The 19,316-nt window shown below is 51.3% G+C and overlaps 3 protein-coding genes and 1 long non-coding RNA gene across 5 annotated transcripts; 2 read left to right on the forward strand and 2 right to left on the reverse strand.

The window, feature by feature from the left end:
- The first annotated feature begins 1,437 nt into the window (after nt 1-1,437).
- Ier3 (immediate early response 3) lies at nt 1,438-2,703 on the forward strand. Its single transcript, XM_048440828.3, has 2 exons — nt 1,438-1,690; nt 1,800-2,703. Exons 1-2 carry the CDS (start codon nt 1,481-1,483, stop codon nt 2,070-2,072), a joined length of 483 nt encoding a protein of 160 aa, XP_048296785.1. The 5' UTR covers nt 1,438-1,480; the 3' UTR covers nt 2,073-2,703.
- LOC125404717 (uncharacterized) lies at nt 2,378-3,083 on the reverse strand. Its single transcript, XR_007233346.2, has 2 exons — nt 2,851-3,083; nt 2,378-2,662 (listed from the first exon to the last, which is right to left on the reverse strand). It is a non-coding gene; the product is annotated as an uncharacterized LOC125404717 (long non-coding RNA).
- Nucleotides 3,084-3,151: 68 nt separating this feature from the next.
- On the forward strand, nt 3,152-14,601 carry Flot1 (flotillin 1). Of its 2 annotated transcripts, none has more exons than XM_085680016.2 (13): nt 3,152-3,292; nt 3,591-3,647; nt 3,893-3,972; nt 4,048-4,138; nt 4,301-4,444; nt 4,546-4,665; nt 4,974-5,069; nt 5,237-5,389; nt 9,562-9,743; nt 9,833-9,878; nt 10,303-10,440; nt 10,592-10,756; nt 11,843-14,601. In XM_085680016.2, exons 2-13 carry the CDS (start codon nt 3,627-3,629, stop codon nt 11,870-11,872), a joined length of 1,266 nt encoding a protein of 421 aa, XP_085536142.1. In that variant the 5' UTR covers nt 3,152-3,292; nt 3,591-3,626; the 3' UTR covers nt 11,873-14,601. The 2 variants fall into 2 exon arrangements, with proteins under 2 accessions (XP_085536142.1, XP_048296762.1); XM_048440805.3 differs by having other exon boundaries at nt 3,893-3,968.
- Tubb (tubulin beta class I) lies at nt 13,354-16,863 on the reverse strand. Its single transcript, XM_048440802.3, has 4 exons — nt 16,646-16,863; nt 15,209-15,317; nt 14,735-14,845; nt 13,354-14,600 (listed from the first exon to the last, which is right to left on the reverse strand). Exons 1-4 carry the CDS (start codon nt 16,700-16,702, stop codon nt 13,543-13,545), a joined length of 1,335 nt encoding a protein of 444 aa, XP_048296759.1. The 5' UTR covers nt 16,703-16,863; the 3' UTR covers nt 13,354-13,542.
- Nucleotides 16,864-19,316: the final 2,453 nt, after the last annotated feature.

Consider the following 19,316-nt stretch of genomic DNA (forward strand, 5'->3'; position numbering starts at 1 on the left):
GGTCATGGCCGCCTTGTAAGCCCAGAGGATAAAACCTTTCAGACCAAAGTGACAGCTGTATCTGGCTTGCTTCCCTCCTGCAACTCTAACCTCGGAGCTTTCAACAGCACATATATATTTGTACATAATTTGATTATTTATTTGGACGTGTGTATGTGTGGGCATAAGTAGACCACATGTGGAAGTCAGAGGGTGGATTTCTAAGAACCACTTCTCTTCTGCCATGTGGATCCCAGGTGTCAAATTCGGGTCATCAGACCTAGCAACAATCACCTTTACCCTCTGAGCCATCTCACCTGGCTTTTTTTGGGGGGGGAGGAGTTGTTTGGTTTTATTTTAAAACATATTTCACTTTTATTTTATGTATATGAGTATTTTGTCTGTATGTATGTATGTGGACTGCATGCATGCCTGGTGCCTACAGAGTCCAGGAAAGGGCACCAGATCCCCCTGGAACTGGTTGTGAGCTGCCCTTTGAGTTCCGGGAACTGATCCCAGGTCCCCCACAAAAGCAGCAAGTGCTCTTAACCACTGAGCCATCTTTCCAACCCCTTCTTTGGTTTTTTGTATGTTTTGAAGCTGATCTTGCTATGTCCTGGACTGGTCCCAAACTCCTGGGTTCAAGATACCCTTTTGGCAAGCCGTAGGGAAGAGGGTCACAGCTTCATATTGTGCTGGGTGACTTCCACAACACCTTTACTCAAACTGTTACGGGTCCCCGAAATGTTGACTTCTGTGTCCAGGAAGAGAGAGGTCTCCAGAGCAGCAGAGAATTCCTGGGGGTTCTGAATGGCGCTGCATGCGACACAAGGCACGATAGCTCACAATTTCAGAGCTCTTCATTTGGTGTCTTATTTTGTGACCCATCCAACAGAGGCTGCTGGCTTCTTGTCCCCGCTCTACCCCTCTTTGAATAACTTCACCGGGGTGTCGCTAGCAGTCACTGCACACACGTGTGTGCTTGTGAAATGCATGTGATGTGTGTCTGCGTTCTCACGTATGCCGCGGCAAGCAAAGCTGGGGCTGTGGGTTTTAGTGTGTTCTTCGTCTTCTTGGAAGTTTGTGCAATGACTTCCCTCCTGGCATGTGTATTTTCTACGCATACTTCCAAGTATGTGGATGTGTTTTCTGTGATCCCTTGAGGGGCGTCTCTAACGATGGTGGCTGAATCATCTGCTACACGTCTGGGAGACCCCTCTAGACACCGCAGGTCCGGACATGTGTTTACTTCCAGCGATTGCACCCGCCAGCATTCACTACTTCGGGGCAAAACGTGCACCGGGGCACCTAAGGAGTAGGCAGTCAAGGCTCCACCTACACTTTTTGCTTCCTCCTCGGAATTTCCAGTCCTTCGCAGCCAACTGCTCCCCAGCTGAGAAGGGCGGAGTTCCGTGGGACCGTCCCCCTTTTTGACTATATAACTAGCGCCGCCTCGCTGGAGACCTGCATTCTTCCTCACTCTCTGCACTGCGCTGAAACTATGTGCCACTCGCGCAACCATCTCCACACCATGACTGGCCTGCGGGCCCCGGCTCCCGCTCCCTCCACCAGCTCGGAACTCCGGCGGGGCTCCGGTCCCGAGATTTTCACCTTCGACCCTCTCCCGGAGCCGGCGGTAGCGTCCACCACGCGTCTGAACACTTCCCGCGGACATCGAAAACGCAGCCGAAGGGTGCTCTACCCTCGAGTGGTGAGTATCGCCGGAGTGGGCAGCAGGGGCTCGCGTCGCTGTGGTACCTACCGGGAACAACTAGACGCGGAGACCTTGATCTAACTTTCCCCTCTTTATCTCTTCCCAGGTCCGGCGCCAGTTGCCAACCGAGGAACCCAACATTGCCAAGAGGGTCCTCTTTCTCCTGCTCACCATCATCTTCTGCCAGATCTTGATGGCTGAAGAAGGTGTATCGCAGACCCTGGCCGCAGAGGAGGCTACCAGTGCCGCGTCACCTGAACCCATCTCTGCGCCCATCACTGCGCTGCCGATCTTCGAGCCCTTCAATCTGACCTCGGAGTCCTCGGACTACGCTCTGGACCTCAAAGCTTTTCTTCAGCAACACCCAGCAGCCTTCTAAATGCGACCGGTCGCACTCAGTCCGAAAACAACGAAAGAGGCACCAGGCGTACCTGGTGCGCCAGAGCGTATCCCAAACTGGGACTTACAAGGCAACGCCAGCTCAGAACACTACAGCCAAGAAGCCAGTGCTTGGGGAGCCCGAGGCACTGTGCGTCCCTTCTAAGCCTACTGGAAAAGGACAGAGGCCTTCCCAGTGTCCTAATGAATATTTATGTATTTATGTATATCCTCCTAGGTGAAGGAGGGGGTGTATATAATATTTATTCTAATTTATGCAGGGGTGCGAGATATGCCCCCTTGCTGTAACACAGATATCTGGATTATTTATTAATGAGTTATAGGGTCGGTGAGACAGAGTGGTGGGAGGGAGCACCTGGGGATTAGACTTGGTGGTAGGTCATAGGTTTAGGGGTAACACTCCGTCTTCCAGCACCCCAACTCTGTAGTCTGTTGTAAGGCTTTCGGCAGACCCTTGGGAATCCGGTCCGTGGCCTTTGATGTCTTCCTGGTTGCTTCTCAGGGGCGGCTGCGGGAGTCTTGGGTCCATGGATAGTCAGAGGGCGGATGCCGAGGGTCGCCTAGTATGTTCTGTGAACACGAATAAACTTGATTGCCGGTTATTATTATCAGCAGTTCTCCAAGTGTTTTTTTTCCCCCAGCGACCAAAAATTAAAAAGACAAAAAAAAAAAAAAAAGGAGGTGGCGGGAGGATGTGACTAGGTCCCTGGTCCGCACCCCTTCTTGGGGCCCGAGCTCTTTTTCTTGGAGTTACAGACCTATATCCGGTCACCGGATGCTGTCATACATTGCTAGGTCTGCGGTTTTCCCGGTTAGCCGGTAGTGTGGCAACCTGCTTACTCACGGTGGACGGCGGGTACCCAACGACCTGACGTGGAGGGCGTGGCCTCGTGGGGGCGTGGCTTCCTTCCGCGGGGGGAGGAATTGGGGAGGGACAGCGCCAGGCAGCCCCCAGCGCAGCCGAGAGCCGGAGTGCTGCGGCCCCGAGCGGGGCCTGCCGGGAAAGGGGCGGACCGAGGGGGTTGGTCGGGGGCGGGGTCGCGTCTGCTGCAGCAACAGGGTGCGGCCGGGTTGGGGGCGCTAGCGCAGCTTCCAGTTAACTGGGTGTCCGAGCTGCCCACGCCTCATTCTAGGACTCTGGGCGCCTCCGCGCGCGTTTCCCAAGACCCCCTTGTAAGGTTGCTTCCCGCGTAGCGGAAGGTGAGTGGGGAGGGGAGGAGGAGCCACGGGCAGCCGAGAAGAGGGGAGAATGCGGAACCGTCTGCAGACCCCTGGGCGCGGGAGAGCTTTGTGGGATGGAGGGCCTAGGGGGCGCAGGAAAGGAAGGCCGAGAGAATCAGCAGACGCAAGGAAGTAGTCCCTGGGGATCTTAGGACTGTCATGGGGCACTTACGGGATTGGGCGGTGGCAGAGGCAGAGCGTGCTCCTGATAAGAGGGAGGAGGAGGTGCCACAAGGCCCCTTCCCCTCTGCAAAGGCTTTCTCTCCATCCCCCCCAGCTGCAGCTTCAATCATGTTTTTCACTTGTGGCCCAAATGAGGCCATGGTGGTCTCCGGTAAGTCTTGTCCCAGCCAGTGACACCCGCTCCACTCCTAAGCCCCCCTCCTCTCCTTACCAGCCCCAACCTTCTGGCCACGGTGGGCACAAACCACCGTGCTTCCCGGCCTCTATTTTCCAAGAATGCTCTTGGAATGCTGTCCCTCAGTTCCCAGATTCTCCCAGTGAGTGCGTTCCACCCATCACCCTCACCCCATAGTCTTTTTGGCTCTGCCATGGCCTCATTATGCCCTCACCTTACAGGGTTCTGCAGGAGCCCCCCAGTCATGGTGGCTGGGGGCCGAGTTTTTGTCCTGCCCTGCATCCAACAAATCCAGAGGTAGGTAGTCACAGAATCCCAGGAGACAACCCATTTTCCTCTCTGCTCTTTTCCTTACTGTCTCTCCTTTTCCCCCTAGGATCTCTCTCAACACACTGACCCTCAATGTCAAGAGTGAGAAGGTCTATACCCGCCATGGGGTCCCCATCTCAGTCACGGGCATTGCCCAGGTGAGGCTGTCAGAGCCTTCCTCCCAAAGCCCACACCCACCTTTCCCTGGCCACTGAGTACCTCTGACCACAGACTTCTCTAATCTGCCTTTCTGCTGCTCTCACCTTCTCCGCTGCCCCCAAGGCACCTACCTCTTCCTCCTCTCTCTACTGTGGCTGCAGGTGAAAATCCAGGGCCAGAACAAGGAGATGTTGGCAGCCGCCTGCCAGATGTTCCTGGGGAAGACAGAGGCCGAGATTGCCCACATTGCCCTGGAGACGCTGGAGGGCCACCAGAGGGCTATCATGGCCCACATGACTGTGGAGGTGGGACTGGGGGGATGCCAGGCTGAGTGGCACCTGAGGACCAGCTTGTCTGTGGCAGACGATGAATCTGACCTCCTCCTCCTCCTCACTCTTCTCTCTAGGAGATCTATAAGGACAGACAGAAATTCTCAGAGCAAGTTTTCAAAGTGGCCTCCTCAGACCTGGTCAACATGGGCATCAGCGTGGTTAGCTACACCTTGAAGGACATTCATGATGACCAGGTGAAAATGGACAGTTGAGGCAGGCTTGGTGGCTAGAGCTCGTCATCCCATCCCTGGTGGTAGGTGGTGGGGACTAAGGCAGCAGGGATCCATAGGTCATCTGGGCTGCATCGTGAGTTCCAGGCCAGCCAGAGCTATGTAATCAAGAGACCCTGTCTGGGAAAACAAACAAAGAACAAGTTTAGCGGTAAATCGCTGACCCAGGCTGACGTGCTGGACCTCTGGCTCAACCCCTGCACCACAGAGCAGACAAAGCCCCGATCCCCTCTCTCACACCCTCCTGAGACCCTGGTTCCGTTCTCCCACAGGACTACTTGCACTCTTTGGGGAAGGCTCGTACAGCACAAGTCCAGAAGGATGCTCGGATTGGGGAAGCAGAGGCCAAAAGAGATGCCGGGATACGGGTGAGGGAGATGGGGGCTGCTTGGTCTCTGCTGGCTTGTTAGACACCCAGTGGACAAGGGCACAAGGGGGTTTGGAGGGCCCAGCTCGGTCATGGGGGGGTGACAGTAGAGACATCTGGCGGAGAGCGGGCCCTTACCCTTTGGCCTTCCTCACTAATCTGACCTAGGAGGCTAAGGCCAAGCAGGAGAAGGTATCTGCCCAGTGTCTTAGTGAAATAGAGATGGCCAAGGCACAGAGAGACTATGAGCTGAAGAAGGCCACCTATGACATCGAGGTCAACACCCGCCGAGCACAGGCTGACCTGGCCTATCAGCTGCAGGTAAGTGGACCAAACTGGGCGAGTCTAGGCTGCTCAGTAGCCCTTCTCCCTTCTCCTCTCTTCCGCCTGGACTGGGAGAGACTTCGATCAGTTTTGACCCCTCTCCCCCTTATGATAGGTGACTTAAGAGTCTCGGGCAGAGACTGGAGAGGAAGCTCAGTTGACAAACATGCCGAGTGGCACACACATGTGATCCCCACGCTCCCCAGCCTGGGGAGATAGAGACAGGTAGATCTTGGGGGATCACCGGTCAGCTGGGCTAGCAAAATCGTTGAACCTCAGGCCAGTTGTCTCAGAATAAAGGTAGATGATGCCTAGAGAGGAATGTCCTCTGGCCTCCACAAACACATGTACACGCACACCTGTACATGCATGTGTATCTGCACACACATACAGACTAGAGCATTCACCTGAAAACCTCCCAAAAAAAGAGCCAGGCGGTGATGGCACACTCCTTTAATCCCAGCACTCAGGAGGCAGAGGCAGGCAGATCTTTGTGATTTTGAGGCCAGCCTGGTCTACAGAATGAGTTCCATGACAGCCAGGGCTGTTACACAGATATACCCTGTCTCAAAAAACAAACAAAAATTAATAAATAAATAGAAAGGAAGAAAGAAAGAGAAAAAGGAAGAAAAGAAAGAAAGAAAAAAGAAGAAAAGCATTAATTTGATTGATCAAGAGGGTCACCATGTTTGGGCTAGCCTGGGCCTGTCTATAAGGACACCTGGCTGCAGATAGAAGCCAGAGTCATGAGCCACCCTGTGTTCCACTCACCAATCTGTGTTTTATGAGTCTGCACCTGTTCAGAAGAAGAGAAGTTTTCTCTCACTTGTGCAGGGTACCCCAAAGCTTAATCAAAGAAGAGGGTGAAAAAGGAAGCAGACATGGGCTTTGACTAGTAGAAAGTGCTCTATGGGCAGCCCTTTATATTACAAAAGGAATAGCTGGTCCCTGTCATTCATGGGTTGCACAGTTGCGAATCTGCCTGCTCGCTGGGATTAGAGGGCGACCCCCAGGTCCGTGCTTGCAGCATTCGTGTAAGGCATGGGCAGGCATGGGATGCGGAGGACATCTTGAAGCTGTCTGCAGATGAAATGAAATAGCTCGCGGGCCGCAAACGATTTCACCTGGTATCATCAACACCATTTCTGCATTTTTGTGCTTTTTGTTAGTAATCCTGCTGTTTCAAATGACCCTTGGGACTGAGGATATAGCGCGCGCACACACACACACGCTCACAGTGAAACAACACTCAAGTAGTACTAAAGCGCTCTGTGGGGTCCCTTAGCACCGACGCTGGGATGTGCCTTATGGAGAAAGTGTGTGTTAGGTTACCTTTGTTCAGACAGGAATTAAAGTACAGTTGGCTACTGTTCCACAGGAATGCATCAGCTCTGTGTGTTTATATAAGGTGTCTTTATTACTGTTCTTTTGTTCTTCAAGACAGGGACTCACTATATTCCTGTCTGGTCTGGAACTGACTATACAGACCACTGACTGACCTCAATCTCACCTACCTCTACCCTCAACCGAGAGCTAGGATTAAAATTGTGCACCACCATGTCTCACATCGTAGCCCAAACCGGGCTCAAACTTATAGCAATCCTCCTGTTTCAGCCTCATCCTTTTTTCTTAAGATTTGTTTTATGTAGATGATGCTCTATTCCACATGTACAAGTTTATACCAGAAGAGGGCGCCAGATCCCACTCTAGATGGCTGTGAGCCACCATGTAGTTGCTGGGAACTGAACTCGGGACCTCTGGTTGAGCAGCTGGTGCCCTTAACCTCTGAGCCGTCTCTCCAGCTCCCTATTTCAGCCTCTTCACTGCAGGGATTACAGGCTTGTACCACCATGCCTCGTTTAGAAGGTATCTTTTGGGTTGCCAAGACATGGTTTCTCTATGTAACCCTGGCTGTCCTGGAACTCACAGCTCCACTGCCTCCCGAGTGCTGGGATTAGAGGCTAGAGGCATGCACCACCCACCTGTCTAGAGGGTGTCTTTTAAACAAAAACACTTAAAATTCAATACTGATTGGCTGATAAAGGATGTAGACTAGGCTGCTCCTGAACTAACAAAGATCCTCCTGCCTCCGCCTCCAAATGCTGTGTGTGTGTGGGCCGCCAGCCCCCAGATCATGACACGTAGACTTATTGTTAATTATGAATGCTCGACCTTAGCTTAAGCTTGTTTCTAGCTAGTTTTCTAGTTTGAGTTAAAGTTACATTAACCCATTTCTGTTCATCTCCGAGTTGCCCTGCCTCATTTACCTCATCTACATACAGTCTAATCCACTTTCCTGCTTCCTCCGTGTCTGACTGGCTGGACCCCTCTTCTCTCTGCCCGCCTGCCCTGCGTGTCCTTCCTATGCCTAGCTATTTTCAGCTTTTTATTAGACCAGACAGATACCTTGGACAGGCAAGCTGAAACAGCAACACATCTTTACATAATTAGACAAATGCAGCATAAACAAACACGACACATCTTTACATAGTTAAACACAATATTCTACTCCACAATAGCTGGGGCTAAAGGGTCACTGCAGTCCTGTGGTAGTCAAGCACACCTTTAATCCCAGCACCAGTACTTGAGAGGCAGAGGTAGGGGAATCTCTGTGAGTTCAAGGACTGCCTGGTTTACAGAGCAAGTTCTACGACAGCCAAGGCTATACAGAGAAACCCTGTCTCAAAAACAACAACAACAACAACAAAAAAGCAAAAAAGATTTACTTGTTTTTATTTTATGTGATTAGTATTTTGCCTATGTGCTTGTATGTTCGTGTGTTGATGTGTTCTGTGTTCATGTGTTGATGCCTGTGGAGGCCAGAAGTGGGCATCACATCCCCTAGAACTGGAGTTTCAGATGGTTGTAAGATGCCAGGCAGGTGCTAGGTGATGAACACAGGTCCTTTGCAAGAGCAGCCAGTGCTTTTAAGTGCTGAGTTATCTCCCCACCCCACCCGCCATCGTTTTTAATTTAATTCCATTTATGTATGTTCAGGTCAGAGACAACCTGCAAGAACCATCTCGCTCCTACCATGTGGTCCCCAGGATCAAACTCAGATAGTCAGACTTGAAGAACAATGCTTTTATGCCCTAAGCCATCTTGCTAGTCCAAGATCACATCAAGTCTGAGGCCTGCTTGGACTGTGTACTTTGAAGGTAGCCTGGAATACAGAGAGACAACTTCTTACCTTAAAACAAGCAAACAGAAAAAGGGCTGGAGAGATGGCTCAGTGGTTAAGGGCACTGCTTCTCTTCCAGAGGTCCTGAGTTCAATTCCCAGGCTCTGAATGGTGGCTCACAGCACAGCCATCTGTAACTGTAGTCCCATGAGACCCAACACCTCCTTCTGGTGTGCAGATGGACATGCAGATGAAGTGCCGTATACATTAAATAAGTCTTTAGAGGTCGGTGATGGTGTAGGCCTTTAATCCCAGCACAAGGGAGGCAGAAGCAGACGGATCTCTGAGTTCAAGGCCAACATGGTCTACAGATTGAGTTCCAGGACAGCCAGGGCAATGCAGAGAAACTCTGTCTTGAAGAACTATAAAAATAATAATGGAAAAAAAGAGAAATGTGAACATACACACGCAATTTGTGGAAGCTGGTCACAGCAGTTGCTGCTAGGAAGGGAACCAAGCGGTTTGAGGCAAGAGGGGGGGAGCCGCTTTTTCCCTATCTACTTCTTTTGAATCTATTTTGTATGCAAAAGATGGGGAAAAAATACCTGCTGGCAGGGTGGAAAAGGCAGTAGTGACCATTGAGCTTCCCCTAAGAATCGCTGCAGAGGGAAGTGGAGAGGGACGTGTGCACAGGACCGTGGAGGTAGACGTAATCACCAGGGGCTCAGTGTACTTTACCCAAGTAGAAGACCTAGGAGGAATGCTTTGTTTCACCCAAGGGAGGACCCGTACCTGGTCACACACAACCTTACAACCTTACCCATTCTAATGCTAAGGCTTTTACCTGCTCTTAATTCTGTCCTTGAAATGGATCCCAGTACCCAGTAGGCTGAGCAGACCAGGAAGCGACTTCATGGGCTTCTTCCACACCGTATTGCTGGTTTTTCTGCCTGGCTCGGTGTGTAGGGGGAGGGAGGGCGGGGAGTGTTAGGTGGGGGGTTAGGGCATCTGCTCCCTAGCCCTGTCTAGAGTGCCTCTTGCTCTCTAGGTGGCCAAGACCAAGCAGCAGATCGAGGAGCAGCGGGTGCAGGTGCAGGTGGTGGAGCGCGCCCAGCAGGTGGCAGTGCAGGAGCAGGAGATCGCCCGGCGCGAGAAGGAGCTGGAGGCCCGCGTGCGCAAGCCTGCGGAGGCTGAGCGCTACCGGCTTGAACGCCTGGCGGAAGCAGAGAAGTAACACCCATTTCTCGCGCCCGTCCTGGCCCCTAGACATTCAGGCAGGCAAGTGTACGACAATGAACCCACTTCTCTTCTATCCCCAGGGCCCAGCTGATCATGCAGGCAGAGGCCGAAGCTGAGTCTGTAAGGGTAAGTTGGGGCATGGCTCCTGTTTGGCACAGGGAAGGGCTTGGTCAGGGTTTCTTAATCCTTTTTGCTTGTTTTGGTTTTTTGAGACTATCTCACTGTGTAAAACAGCAGACTGGAACTCACTGTATAAAACCTCAGACTGGATTCAAACTCACACAGATCTGCAAGTTCTGGGATTAAAGGCATGCACAATTGCACCCAGCTGTCTATTTTTTGCTTTTTAATACGGAGGACAGGATGGTGCATGTACTACTACTATCTTGCCAGGGTGGAGGTCAGATCTCTTCTTCCATACATGTGAATCCCGGGGATTTTAACTTAGGGGGTAAACTTAGCACTTTATTCTCTGAGTCAACTCATTGCCGTCGGAATTTCATATTCTTAACGAGTGCCGTCAGTCTCAAATGCCCTGTACCCTCTACAGATGCGTGGGGAAGCGGAGGCCTTTGCCATAGCGGCGCGCGCCCGAGCCGAGGCTGAACAAATGGCTAAGAAGGCAGAAGCCTTCCAGATGTACCAGGAGGCCGCCCAGCTGGACATGCTGCTAGAGAAGCTGCCCCAGGTCTGGGGGCGGGTGGGACTCTGGGAGAGGGGTGAGGTGAAGTAGGTGACTAGGAGTGCCAGCTGCAAGCCAGTGACCAGAGTGAGGCGTTCCGGTCAGTAGTTGGGCGAGTTTGATGGGAGCTGTGGTCTGAGCTATCTCTACCCACCAGGTGGCAGAAGAGATCAGTGGTCCCCTGACCTCAGCCAATAAGATCACGCTGGTATCTAGTGGAAATGGAACGGTGGGGGCAGCCAAAGTGACCGGGGAAGTACTGGACATCCTAAGCCGCTTGCCAGAGAGTGTGGAGAGACTCACGGGTGTCAGCATCTCCCAGGTGAGGGTGGATCCTGTGTGTGTGTGTGCGCACACGTGCGTGCATGCGTGTACACCTGTGTCATGTGATACAGTAGGCTAAGTGCTTGATGGGCATCCAGGAACCCGGGAAGTCACAGACAGTGCTTCCTTGGTGCCCCAAGTCACCCTGTTGAGGACCCACCATGTCAGGTTCTTCCTTGGCAAGTTCCAAGCCAGTGAGACCCTGAAAACAAAGAGGTGAACAGTGCTTGAGGAACCACAGCCGCGGTTATCCTTCGCCCTCCACACACAAGTGCACATGCAAGAGAACTCCCTCCAACATGTTAAATAATGTGGCCCCCACGGCTGGGAGAGCCTCCCCACCTGTGGGTTACGGCAAAGGTCAGAATGCTGTAAGTCACAGCCCCCTTGCTGGGGCATTGGGGAGATTGTTTCCAGAGTGCCTAGGGCAATGTTATGTGTGCCACAAAAATGTGTAGTTGGGTGTAGACGTACAAACCTCTAATCTCAGCACACAGGGGGCAGAAGCAGGCTGATCTGTGAATTTGAGACCATCTGGGGCTACATAGTGTGACCCTGTTTGGGAGGCTATTCTGGAACTCACTCTGTAGACCAAACTGGCTTCAAACTCAGGAGGCATCCTCCTGAGTGCTGGGAGTAAAGGCATGCACCACCACTGCCAGGCAAGACAAACCCTGTCTTTGTTTTTTGAATTAGGGTTACTCTGTGTAGCTTGAGCCTATCATTGAACTCAGAGATTTACCTGCCTCTGCCTCTTGAGTGCTATATTTAAGGTGTGAGCCAAGACCATCTCAAAATTAAAAGCACCCTTCACCAAGCTGGGTTTGTTGGACCATCCTTGAAACCTGAGCTAGGTTCCTTGCTATGGAGAAGTATGCAAAGCTCTGGTCCCTCTGACCTTCAGTGACAGATCTCCAGGACATTGATGCCTGGACTTGCTCTGTAGACCAGACTGATCTGCCTGAGTACGTGCCACCTCACCCAAGATTGTTGGCCCTTTCAGTGCCCTCCTGAACCCATCCTTCCAAGTGGTTGCTGGGGAGAGCCGGTGCCTAGTCCCACACATCCCTTTCTTTTCCTCTAGGTGAATCACAAGCCTTTGCGGACAGCGTGAGCCATCAGCCGCAGTGGTCATTGTATGCACCTCTCCTGGTCCTGAGCATGCCTCCTGGCAGAGGTGCACCCTGTCTCCTTGCCAAAGTCTGTGCCTTGCCTTGGAGGGGTCTGCTCCCTTCTCAGCCCATTGCCAGTGCCCAGATTTTCGAAGTCTGGTGTCTGATGTTTGAAGATGCCACTTAAGCCCATCCCAACTATTTAACTTCCTGATTAAACTAGACTGTGTGAACCTGTTTGGATGCTTCTTTCTTCAACACCAAAAGATGACCCTTGTTAAATAAACCAAGTATTGATATAGTTTGCAGCATGCCAGAAGCATGAGAATCACAAGTTCCACATCAGCCTGAACTACCCAGCAAGAACCCAATTCACTAGAGGTGGGCTGCAGGGCATACTGGGCATCAGACTTCTGCAAGCGAGACACCATCTGAGGTACCACAGCAGATGCCAGAGTACGTGATACGGTATTCGCAGGTAACCCTAAAACACCCTGCTTTATACATTAAATCAAAGCCCATTGTACCTTATCAACTAGTAGTGTGGCAGCCCCTGACCACCTATGGCTTTCAGACCCAATCACCTAGTAGTTAAGGGCAGCCTGGGCAGTCAGGAGACACTGCTAACTGAAACCTCTACCACTGACCTGTGTCCTGAAACAGGGCAGGGACACAGGTCAGTGGTAGAGCATAGGGCAATGCTCCACCCCCAACCCTACAGAATGATATGAATAGGGCTGATAGGATTGGATACTGAGCTGGGCCCCACGCCTCGGCCATGACTTGACCTGACCCTGAATGACCACACCTCACACCTTTTTTCCAACTCCCATTTATTTGTCGGCTCTTGGGGCAATGTCATCTTTTCAATATGAAAAAAAAAGCAGCCAAGTTCAACACAAAAAAGAAGGGTAGGGTAGGACTAAACCAGGAAGAAAACGGCAGAAGCAGAGACAGGTCCCAAACACCCTGGTGGTGGCAGCACCCCTTTCCAGGTTTGGAGGTGAAATGGACAGCCAGAGACCAAGGCTCTGCTCCACTCCCGCCTTAGAGAAAGAAGGAATACAGGGAGGACACCTCCAATGGCAGATTTGGCTCAGGACAGCTGGAGGTTATAAATGGAGATAATACTGTTAATCCCTCCCCTGAGGCTGAGAGATGAGGCAGAGAAAAACCTGTCAATTGAAAAAGCCTCAGTGGATTCCCCTGTGTAAATGGCCTTGACTGGAAACCCCACCCCTCTTCCCAGTGACCTCTACCTGGCACCCCTCTTCCCTTCCTGATCTCCTTAGCTTTAGGATGGTGGCCACTATTTGGGTCTTTAGTAATGGACTTGTTCTAGGCAGACTCTCGAGCACAACTCGGATTCCTGGGGAATATAATAGAAATAGACAGTCATGAGAAATGGGTACCAGAAAGAAACAGGGCAACACTCAGAATGGCAGAAGTGTAGGTTTGTCAGAGTGGAAAGAGAAAGGAGACATTCCACAAACAAATATTTATTGAGCGCCTACTATGTGCCAGGCACCGTTCACTTCCCCCCTCCCGCCCCAGTGAAAAAACAAAAACAAAACAGGACAGAGGCAGCAGAAAGAAAACTGAAGGAGAAAAATGGGCAGCTGAAGAAAGCTGAGGGGACTAAGCAGCCTGAGGTGATGCGGGGCTCTCTGCCTTAGGCTTCTTCTTCTGCCTCCTCCCCGAAATCCTCCTCCTCTTCTGCGGTGGCATCCTGGTACTGCTGATACTCGGAGACGAGGTCATTCATGTTGCTCTCGGCTTCAGTGAACTCCATCTCGTCCATGCCCTCGCCCGTGTACCAATGGAGGAAGGCCTTCCGGCGGAACATGGCGGTGAACTGCTCCGAGATGCGCTTGAAGAGCTCCTGGATGGCCGTGCTGTTTCCGATGAAGGTGACCGCCATCTTGAGGCCACGGGGTGGGATGTCACAGACTGCTGTCTTGACGTTGTTGGGGATCCATTCCACAAAGTAGCTGCTATTCTTATTCTGCACATTGAGCATTTGCTCATCTACCTCCTTCATGGACATCCGCCCGCGGAAGACGGCTGCGACGGTGAGGTATCGGCCATGGCGAGGGTCACAGGCTGCCATCATATTCTTGGCATCGAAGACCTGCTGGGTAAGTTCTGGCACAGTGAGGGCCCGGTACTGCTGGCTTCCACGGCTAGTGAGCGGGGCAAAGCCGGGCATGAAGAAGTGGAGACGAGGGAAGGGCACCATGTTGACAGCAAGCTTTCGGAGGTCAGCATTGAGCTGGCCTGGGAAGCGGAGGCAGGTGGTGACACCGCTCATGGTGGCCGAGACGAGGTGGTTCAGGTCTCCATAGGTTGGCGTGGTGAGCTTGAGGGTGCGGAAGCAGATGTCATAAAGGGCCTCGTTGTCAATGCAGTAGGTCTCATCGGTGTTCTCGACCAGCTGATGAACGGAGAGGGTGGCGTTGTAGGGCTCGACCACGGTGTCGGACACTTTGGGCGAAGGCACCACGCTGAAGGTATTCATGATACGGTCAGGGTACTCTTCTCGGATCTTGCTGATGAGCAGGGTGCCCATCCCGGAACCCGTGCCTCCACCCAGAGAGTGGGTCAGCTGAAAGCCTTGCAGGCAGTCACAGCTCTCGGCCTCCTTCCGCACCACATCCAGAACGGAGTCGACCAGCTCAGCTCCCTCTGTGTAGTGACCCTTAGCCCAGTTGTTGCCTGCCCCAGACTGACCTGGAAATGTGGACAGGAAGAAAATTAAAAGCTTAGTCACTAAGATAGAGAAGAGACATACATGATTATCACTAATCTTCCAACTTTTGGAATAATCCCTCTTGGTACATGAAAATAAATTTTATGTAACTCACCAAAAACAAAGTTGTCTGGTCTGAAGATCTGGCCAAAAGGACCTGATCGAACAGAGTCCATGGTCCCGGGTTCTAGATCCACCAAGATAGCTCGTGGGACATACTTGCCACCTAAAGAGATTCAAGTAAACGTTTGAGAGCCCTCTACAGTGAAGATCAATTTTGGGTGGGAAATGACACAAACCACTAAACTTGTCATTCCAGGAACTGCCACCTGGTGGCAGTAGAGCTCATCTCTGGCCCCTTATGGTGGGTGTCTAATGGAAAAGGGAGATTTTTCATGCAAATGGTTTAACATTATAATGTGGGAAATCAGGGCATGGGGATGCCGCCTTTTACGTCCAGTACTTGGGAGGTGGCCCGATCTTTTTAAGTTTCAGACTGCAAAATCAGATCCTGTCTCGATAGCGTAGAGTTTGAAAAGACCAGGGAGAAGTGTTAACAGCGAAAAAGGAGCGGGATTTTCGCCCTTACCTGTGGCTTCATTGTAGTAGACAGAGATTCGGTCCAGCTGCAGGTCGCTGTCTCCGTGGTAGGTACCGGTGGGGTCGATGCCGTGTTCATCGCTTATCACCTCCCAGAACTGCACAGAGAAGAGCAATGAGCCATCAATGGCTCAAGTCCTAAGGGATGACTCCCCGCCCGCATTTCAATTCTAGCCATGCTCGAACGAAGCTGAGGTGTAGAAACTGCAATTCCGTTATCTGCCTGCCGAACCTCCACCAGGGGGATAAAAAAAAAAATCACCGTATTTGTGGCTAGGATTAAGTTCAAGGGGATGAAGGTTGCGAGCATTCATATGGACGGACGGACTGGACATCCACCCGCCCATTTGGCCAGAACCCAGCCAAGCGCTTCTGGATGGCCACCGCCCCTCTAGGCCAGCACAAAAGAGGGTTGGGGGAGAAAGGTGCGGCCACTGCAGTTGCCCACCCCTTACTCGTTCCACGTGACTGCGGTGGCGGGCCGGTCTTCAGGCAGCCCACAAAGGCGGGAGTAGCGTGGGCGGGGCCTGGCACGAGGGGCGGGATCAGTGCGCCCCCGCCGGCTAAGGCTGCATTGTCCCTGCGCGCCAGGGGCGGTAGCCCCGCCCCCGGAGGGTCCCACCCTTCGGCTACAATTTAGCGGCCGCACTTCCTCCTCCCCACCCCTCCCCCGCTACATTGTAATTGCGCGCAAAAGAAAAAAAAAAAAAAAAGCATGGCTTCAGATTTTTATTCCTTTGCTAGCTTTCCCTGTCCTAAATAGTCTCTCTCTCGCACACACAGTTCCGAGACTTATAGGCACACAAGCCTCTAGCTTTTCCATGAGGTCACACCCTAAGATTTCTTAAAGGCAAGAAAAGTAAGAGTAGCCCCCTACACAGAATCAGAACCATCATCTACCTAGAAGCTAAAACAAGCCTGCAGATGTGCCCTACGTTCTCCAAGCCTTTGTTGAGAGGTAACGCGCAAAGGACCACGCCGTAGGGATCTCTGCAGCTGCCCGCCCAACCTCTCCCCTTCCCCCTCCAGCCCTGCTCAAGGCCCTTCAGGCGGGGTGGGGGTGGGGGTGCCGCAAGGGGAAAACCTTGCTTCGGCTTTGTTTCGGATCGTTTCCGCATCTCTCCTCTCCAGTTCTCGAACCGTTAGAAAACACCTCTAGATAGGTACTTTACAGTTCCACAGACTCCCGGTTCCCTAAACACTAAGGTCTCTTTTAACGGCTTTGCGAAAATGTGCCAAGAAAAATATTTCTCCATTTCTCAGCATCAGAATGCTAGCCACAAATATGGATTATATTGATACGTGCAAAACTTTGCGGGGCAGAGCTAACGAATGGAGAATACAAGCCCCTGGTAACATCACTCATGATTAACCTGGATTTTTCATGTCCACATCACATTTTTCACCTAAATTTTAAAATCCTTACCTTAGCACCAATCTGGTTGCCACACTGTCCGGCCTGGATGTGCACGATTTCCCTCATGGCTTTAAGATAGGTACCGAGCAAGAAAAGATAATTGTTTTTCTTTCTGGGCTGGTCTCAGGCTGAAAGGATGGAACGTGGCCCCGGAGGCTGGAGCAGCGAGATGCGACCACGACCGCAGGAAGGTTCTAAGAGGCAGGAGAGGCCGGCGAGCGCAGGAGGGAAGGCGCGCAGGGCGGGGCGCGCGTTCGCGCGGTCGGGGGCGGGAGATAGGCGGGAGCCCCTGGTCGCAGACAAAGCCTCTCCAGCCCGGCGCTGATTCGACCACTAGATCACGTGCCAGGCGACCATTGGTCTAGGAACCACTGGCGAGCGCAGTCCTTTTCGGGAGTTGTAGTTCTCTATTGTCCACGCTGCAAAATGAAGTTAGGCATGGGTGGATACTGTGGGAGGTTTAGTGGGTAGTTTGCGAGTGGGTGTGATTGTATTTATTTTTAATGGAACTTGACCTCTCACGAGATTCCAATCCTCTAGTCCTGAGAGAGGTTTTTGTGCTAAGAAGTTTTGGGAGGTCTGAGGTGCCCTCAATTGGGAGATGGGATAGGCACGCCCAGCAAGCTGCCCACCCCAGTAGATCTGGTAAGGGCAGACTGCATAGCTCAGCGGAAAGTCCCGAGAAATGTGGCGTCCTGCCCTGATACATACTATCTAGTTCTTTGTGGTCCCAAGACAGGAACTTCAGTAAGCACCATCACTCCCTCGCATCCCTCCTGAAGAAAAGGATTGTCCTCCTGTTTCTGAGGGAGTTGTCCCAAGGATGTTTCGAAAGAGAAACAAAATTGCAAGGACTTTTCAGACTAGAAATGTTGCCTAGGAGGGATGCTCATGAAGGGTGAAAGTGTAAATCTGCGCGTGGGGGTGGTGAGGTGGGGTTGGGCCTTTAGGACGACAGTGAAGACATCCTAGCCTTCTTGTTAATATAGACTGAAATAGAATTCCTACTTGAATATCAGCGTCTTCTGATGCCTCTCAGACACCTGGGTTTTTGGTTGGTTGATTTTATTCACTAGGTGTGGCTGTGGCAGAGTCCTGCAACTGTGAAAAAGGGGATAGGGGAACTGAATGGATTCAGGTCAGAGCCCATAAGCTTCCCAGGGTTCATTTGATAGAAACTAAGTACCCTAAAAAGTGTAAAGGGAGCTGGACGGTGGTGGCACACGCCTTTAATCCCAGCACTTAGGAGGCAGAGGCGGGCAGATCTCTGTTGAGTTCAAGGCCAGCCTGATCTACAGAGCTAGTTCAGTCCAGGACAGGCTCCAAAGCTACAGAGAAACCCTGTTCGGGTTGGTGTTGGGGGGGAGGAGGTTGTAAAGTTGTAAAGGGATACAAAATGATTAACTAGAATCAGAACAGGGCTGGTTTACACTGGTGTTTTCTAACTTGGAGGCAGAAGGATCTCAGGAAGTTCAAGGTCAACCTGGGCTATTTATGAGAATTACTGGACAGCCTGAGGTACAGTTTCAGACTGTAAAATTAGCTTTTGCCTAGCTTCCCAAGCAGTAGGGAGGTTGAGGCAGAAGGATTCTTGTACGTTGAAGGCTAACCTGGTCTACAAAATGAGAGTCTGTCTTGAAAACAAAACATACATTCAGCTGGAGAGAGATGACTCAGCAATTAAGACTATTTGCTGTTTTCGAAGAAGACCCAAGTTCAATTCCCATCACCCACAGAAAGGCTTTCAACTATCCATAAGTCCAGTTCCAAGGGACCATACACCCTTTTCTGTCCTCTGCAGGCATGTGGCACACAAATAGTGAGTGCACAGACAGACATCCAAGCAAGGTACTAATACACATAAATACCTCTTTAAGAAAAAGAGGAAGCCGCCGGGTGGTGGTGGCACAAGCCTTTTAATTCCAGCACTCTGGAGGCAGGGGCAGGCAGATCTCCGTGAGTTGTGAGTTCAAGGCCAACCTGGTCTACAGAGCAAGTTCCAGGACAGGCTGCTGCAAAGCTACAGAGAAGCCGTCTCGAAAAACCAAAAAAAAAAAAAAAAGAAAGAAAGAAAGAAAGAAAAGGAGAAAATATACACGCCTTTAATTCCAGCAATCGGGAGGATCTTTGTGAGTTCGAGGCCAGTTGTGGTCTACAAGAGCTAGCTCCAGGATAGGCTCCAAAGCTACAGAGAAACCCTGTCTCAAAAACCAAAGAAAAGAAAAAAGAAAAAAAGGAAATGAGGCTGGAGCAATGGCTCAGTGGTTAAGAGCACTGGTTGTTCTTCCAGAAGATTCGAATTCAATTCCCAGCACTCCCATGCAGCTCACAACTGTCTTTAACTCCAGTTCCAAAGCAAGACATAAAGTTAAATGAAATATTTAAAAGAGAGCTAGAGAGGTGTGATAAGTAGTACGTAGAAGTGTGTTGGCCCAGACAGAGGCCGGAGGATCAGGGAGTTCAAGGCTGACCTGATGTGTCAGTTCTAAGCCTCACTATGTACATCGTGAGGTACATAGTGAGACCCTTTCTCTGTCAGAAAGAAAATGTATCAAAGACATTGTTAATATTCAATCAATACCCAGATAAAGTCATCTTTTAAATAAAAGAACATTAACTAGCATTAATGTCGCCTTGTTCATTAAAAAATATGTTTTGGTTTTGGTGATGCTAACAATGA

This window comes from Myodes glareolus, chromosome 18 (genome assembly GCF_982192425.1).
Source record: "Myodes glareolus chromosome 18, mMyoGla1.1, whole genome shotgun sequence".
NCBI classification, from domain to species: domain Eukaryota; kingdom Metazoa; phylum Chordata; class Mammalia; order Rodentia; family Cricetidae; genus Myodes; species Myodes glareolus.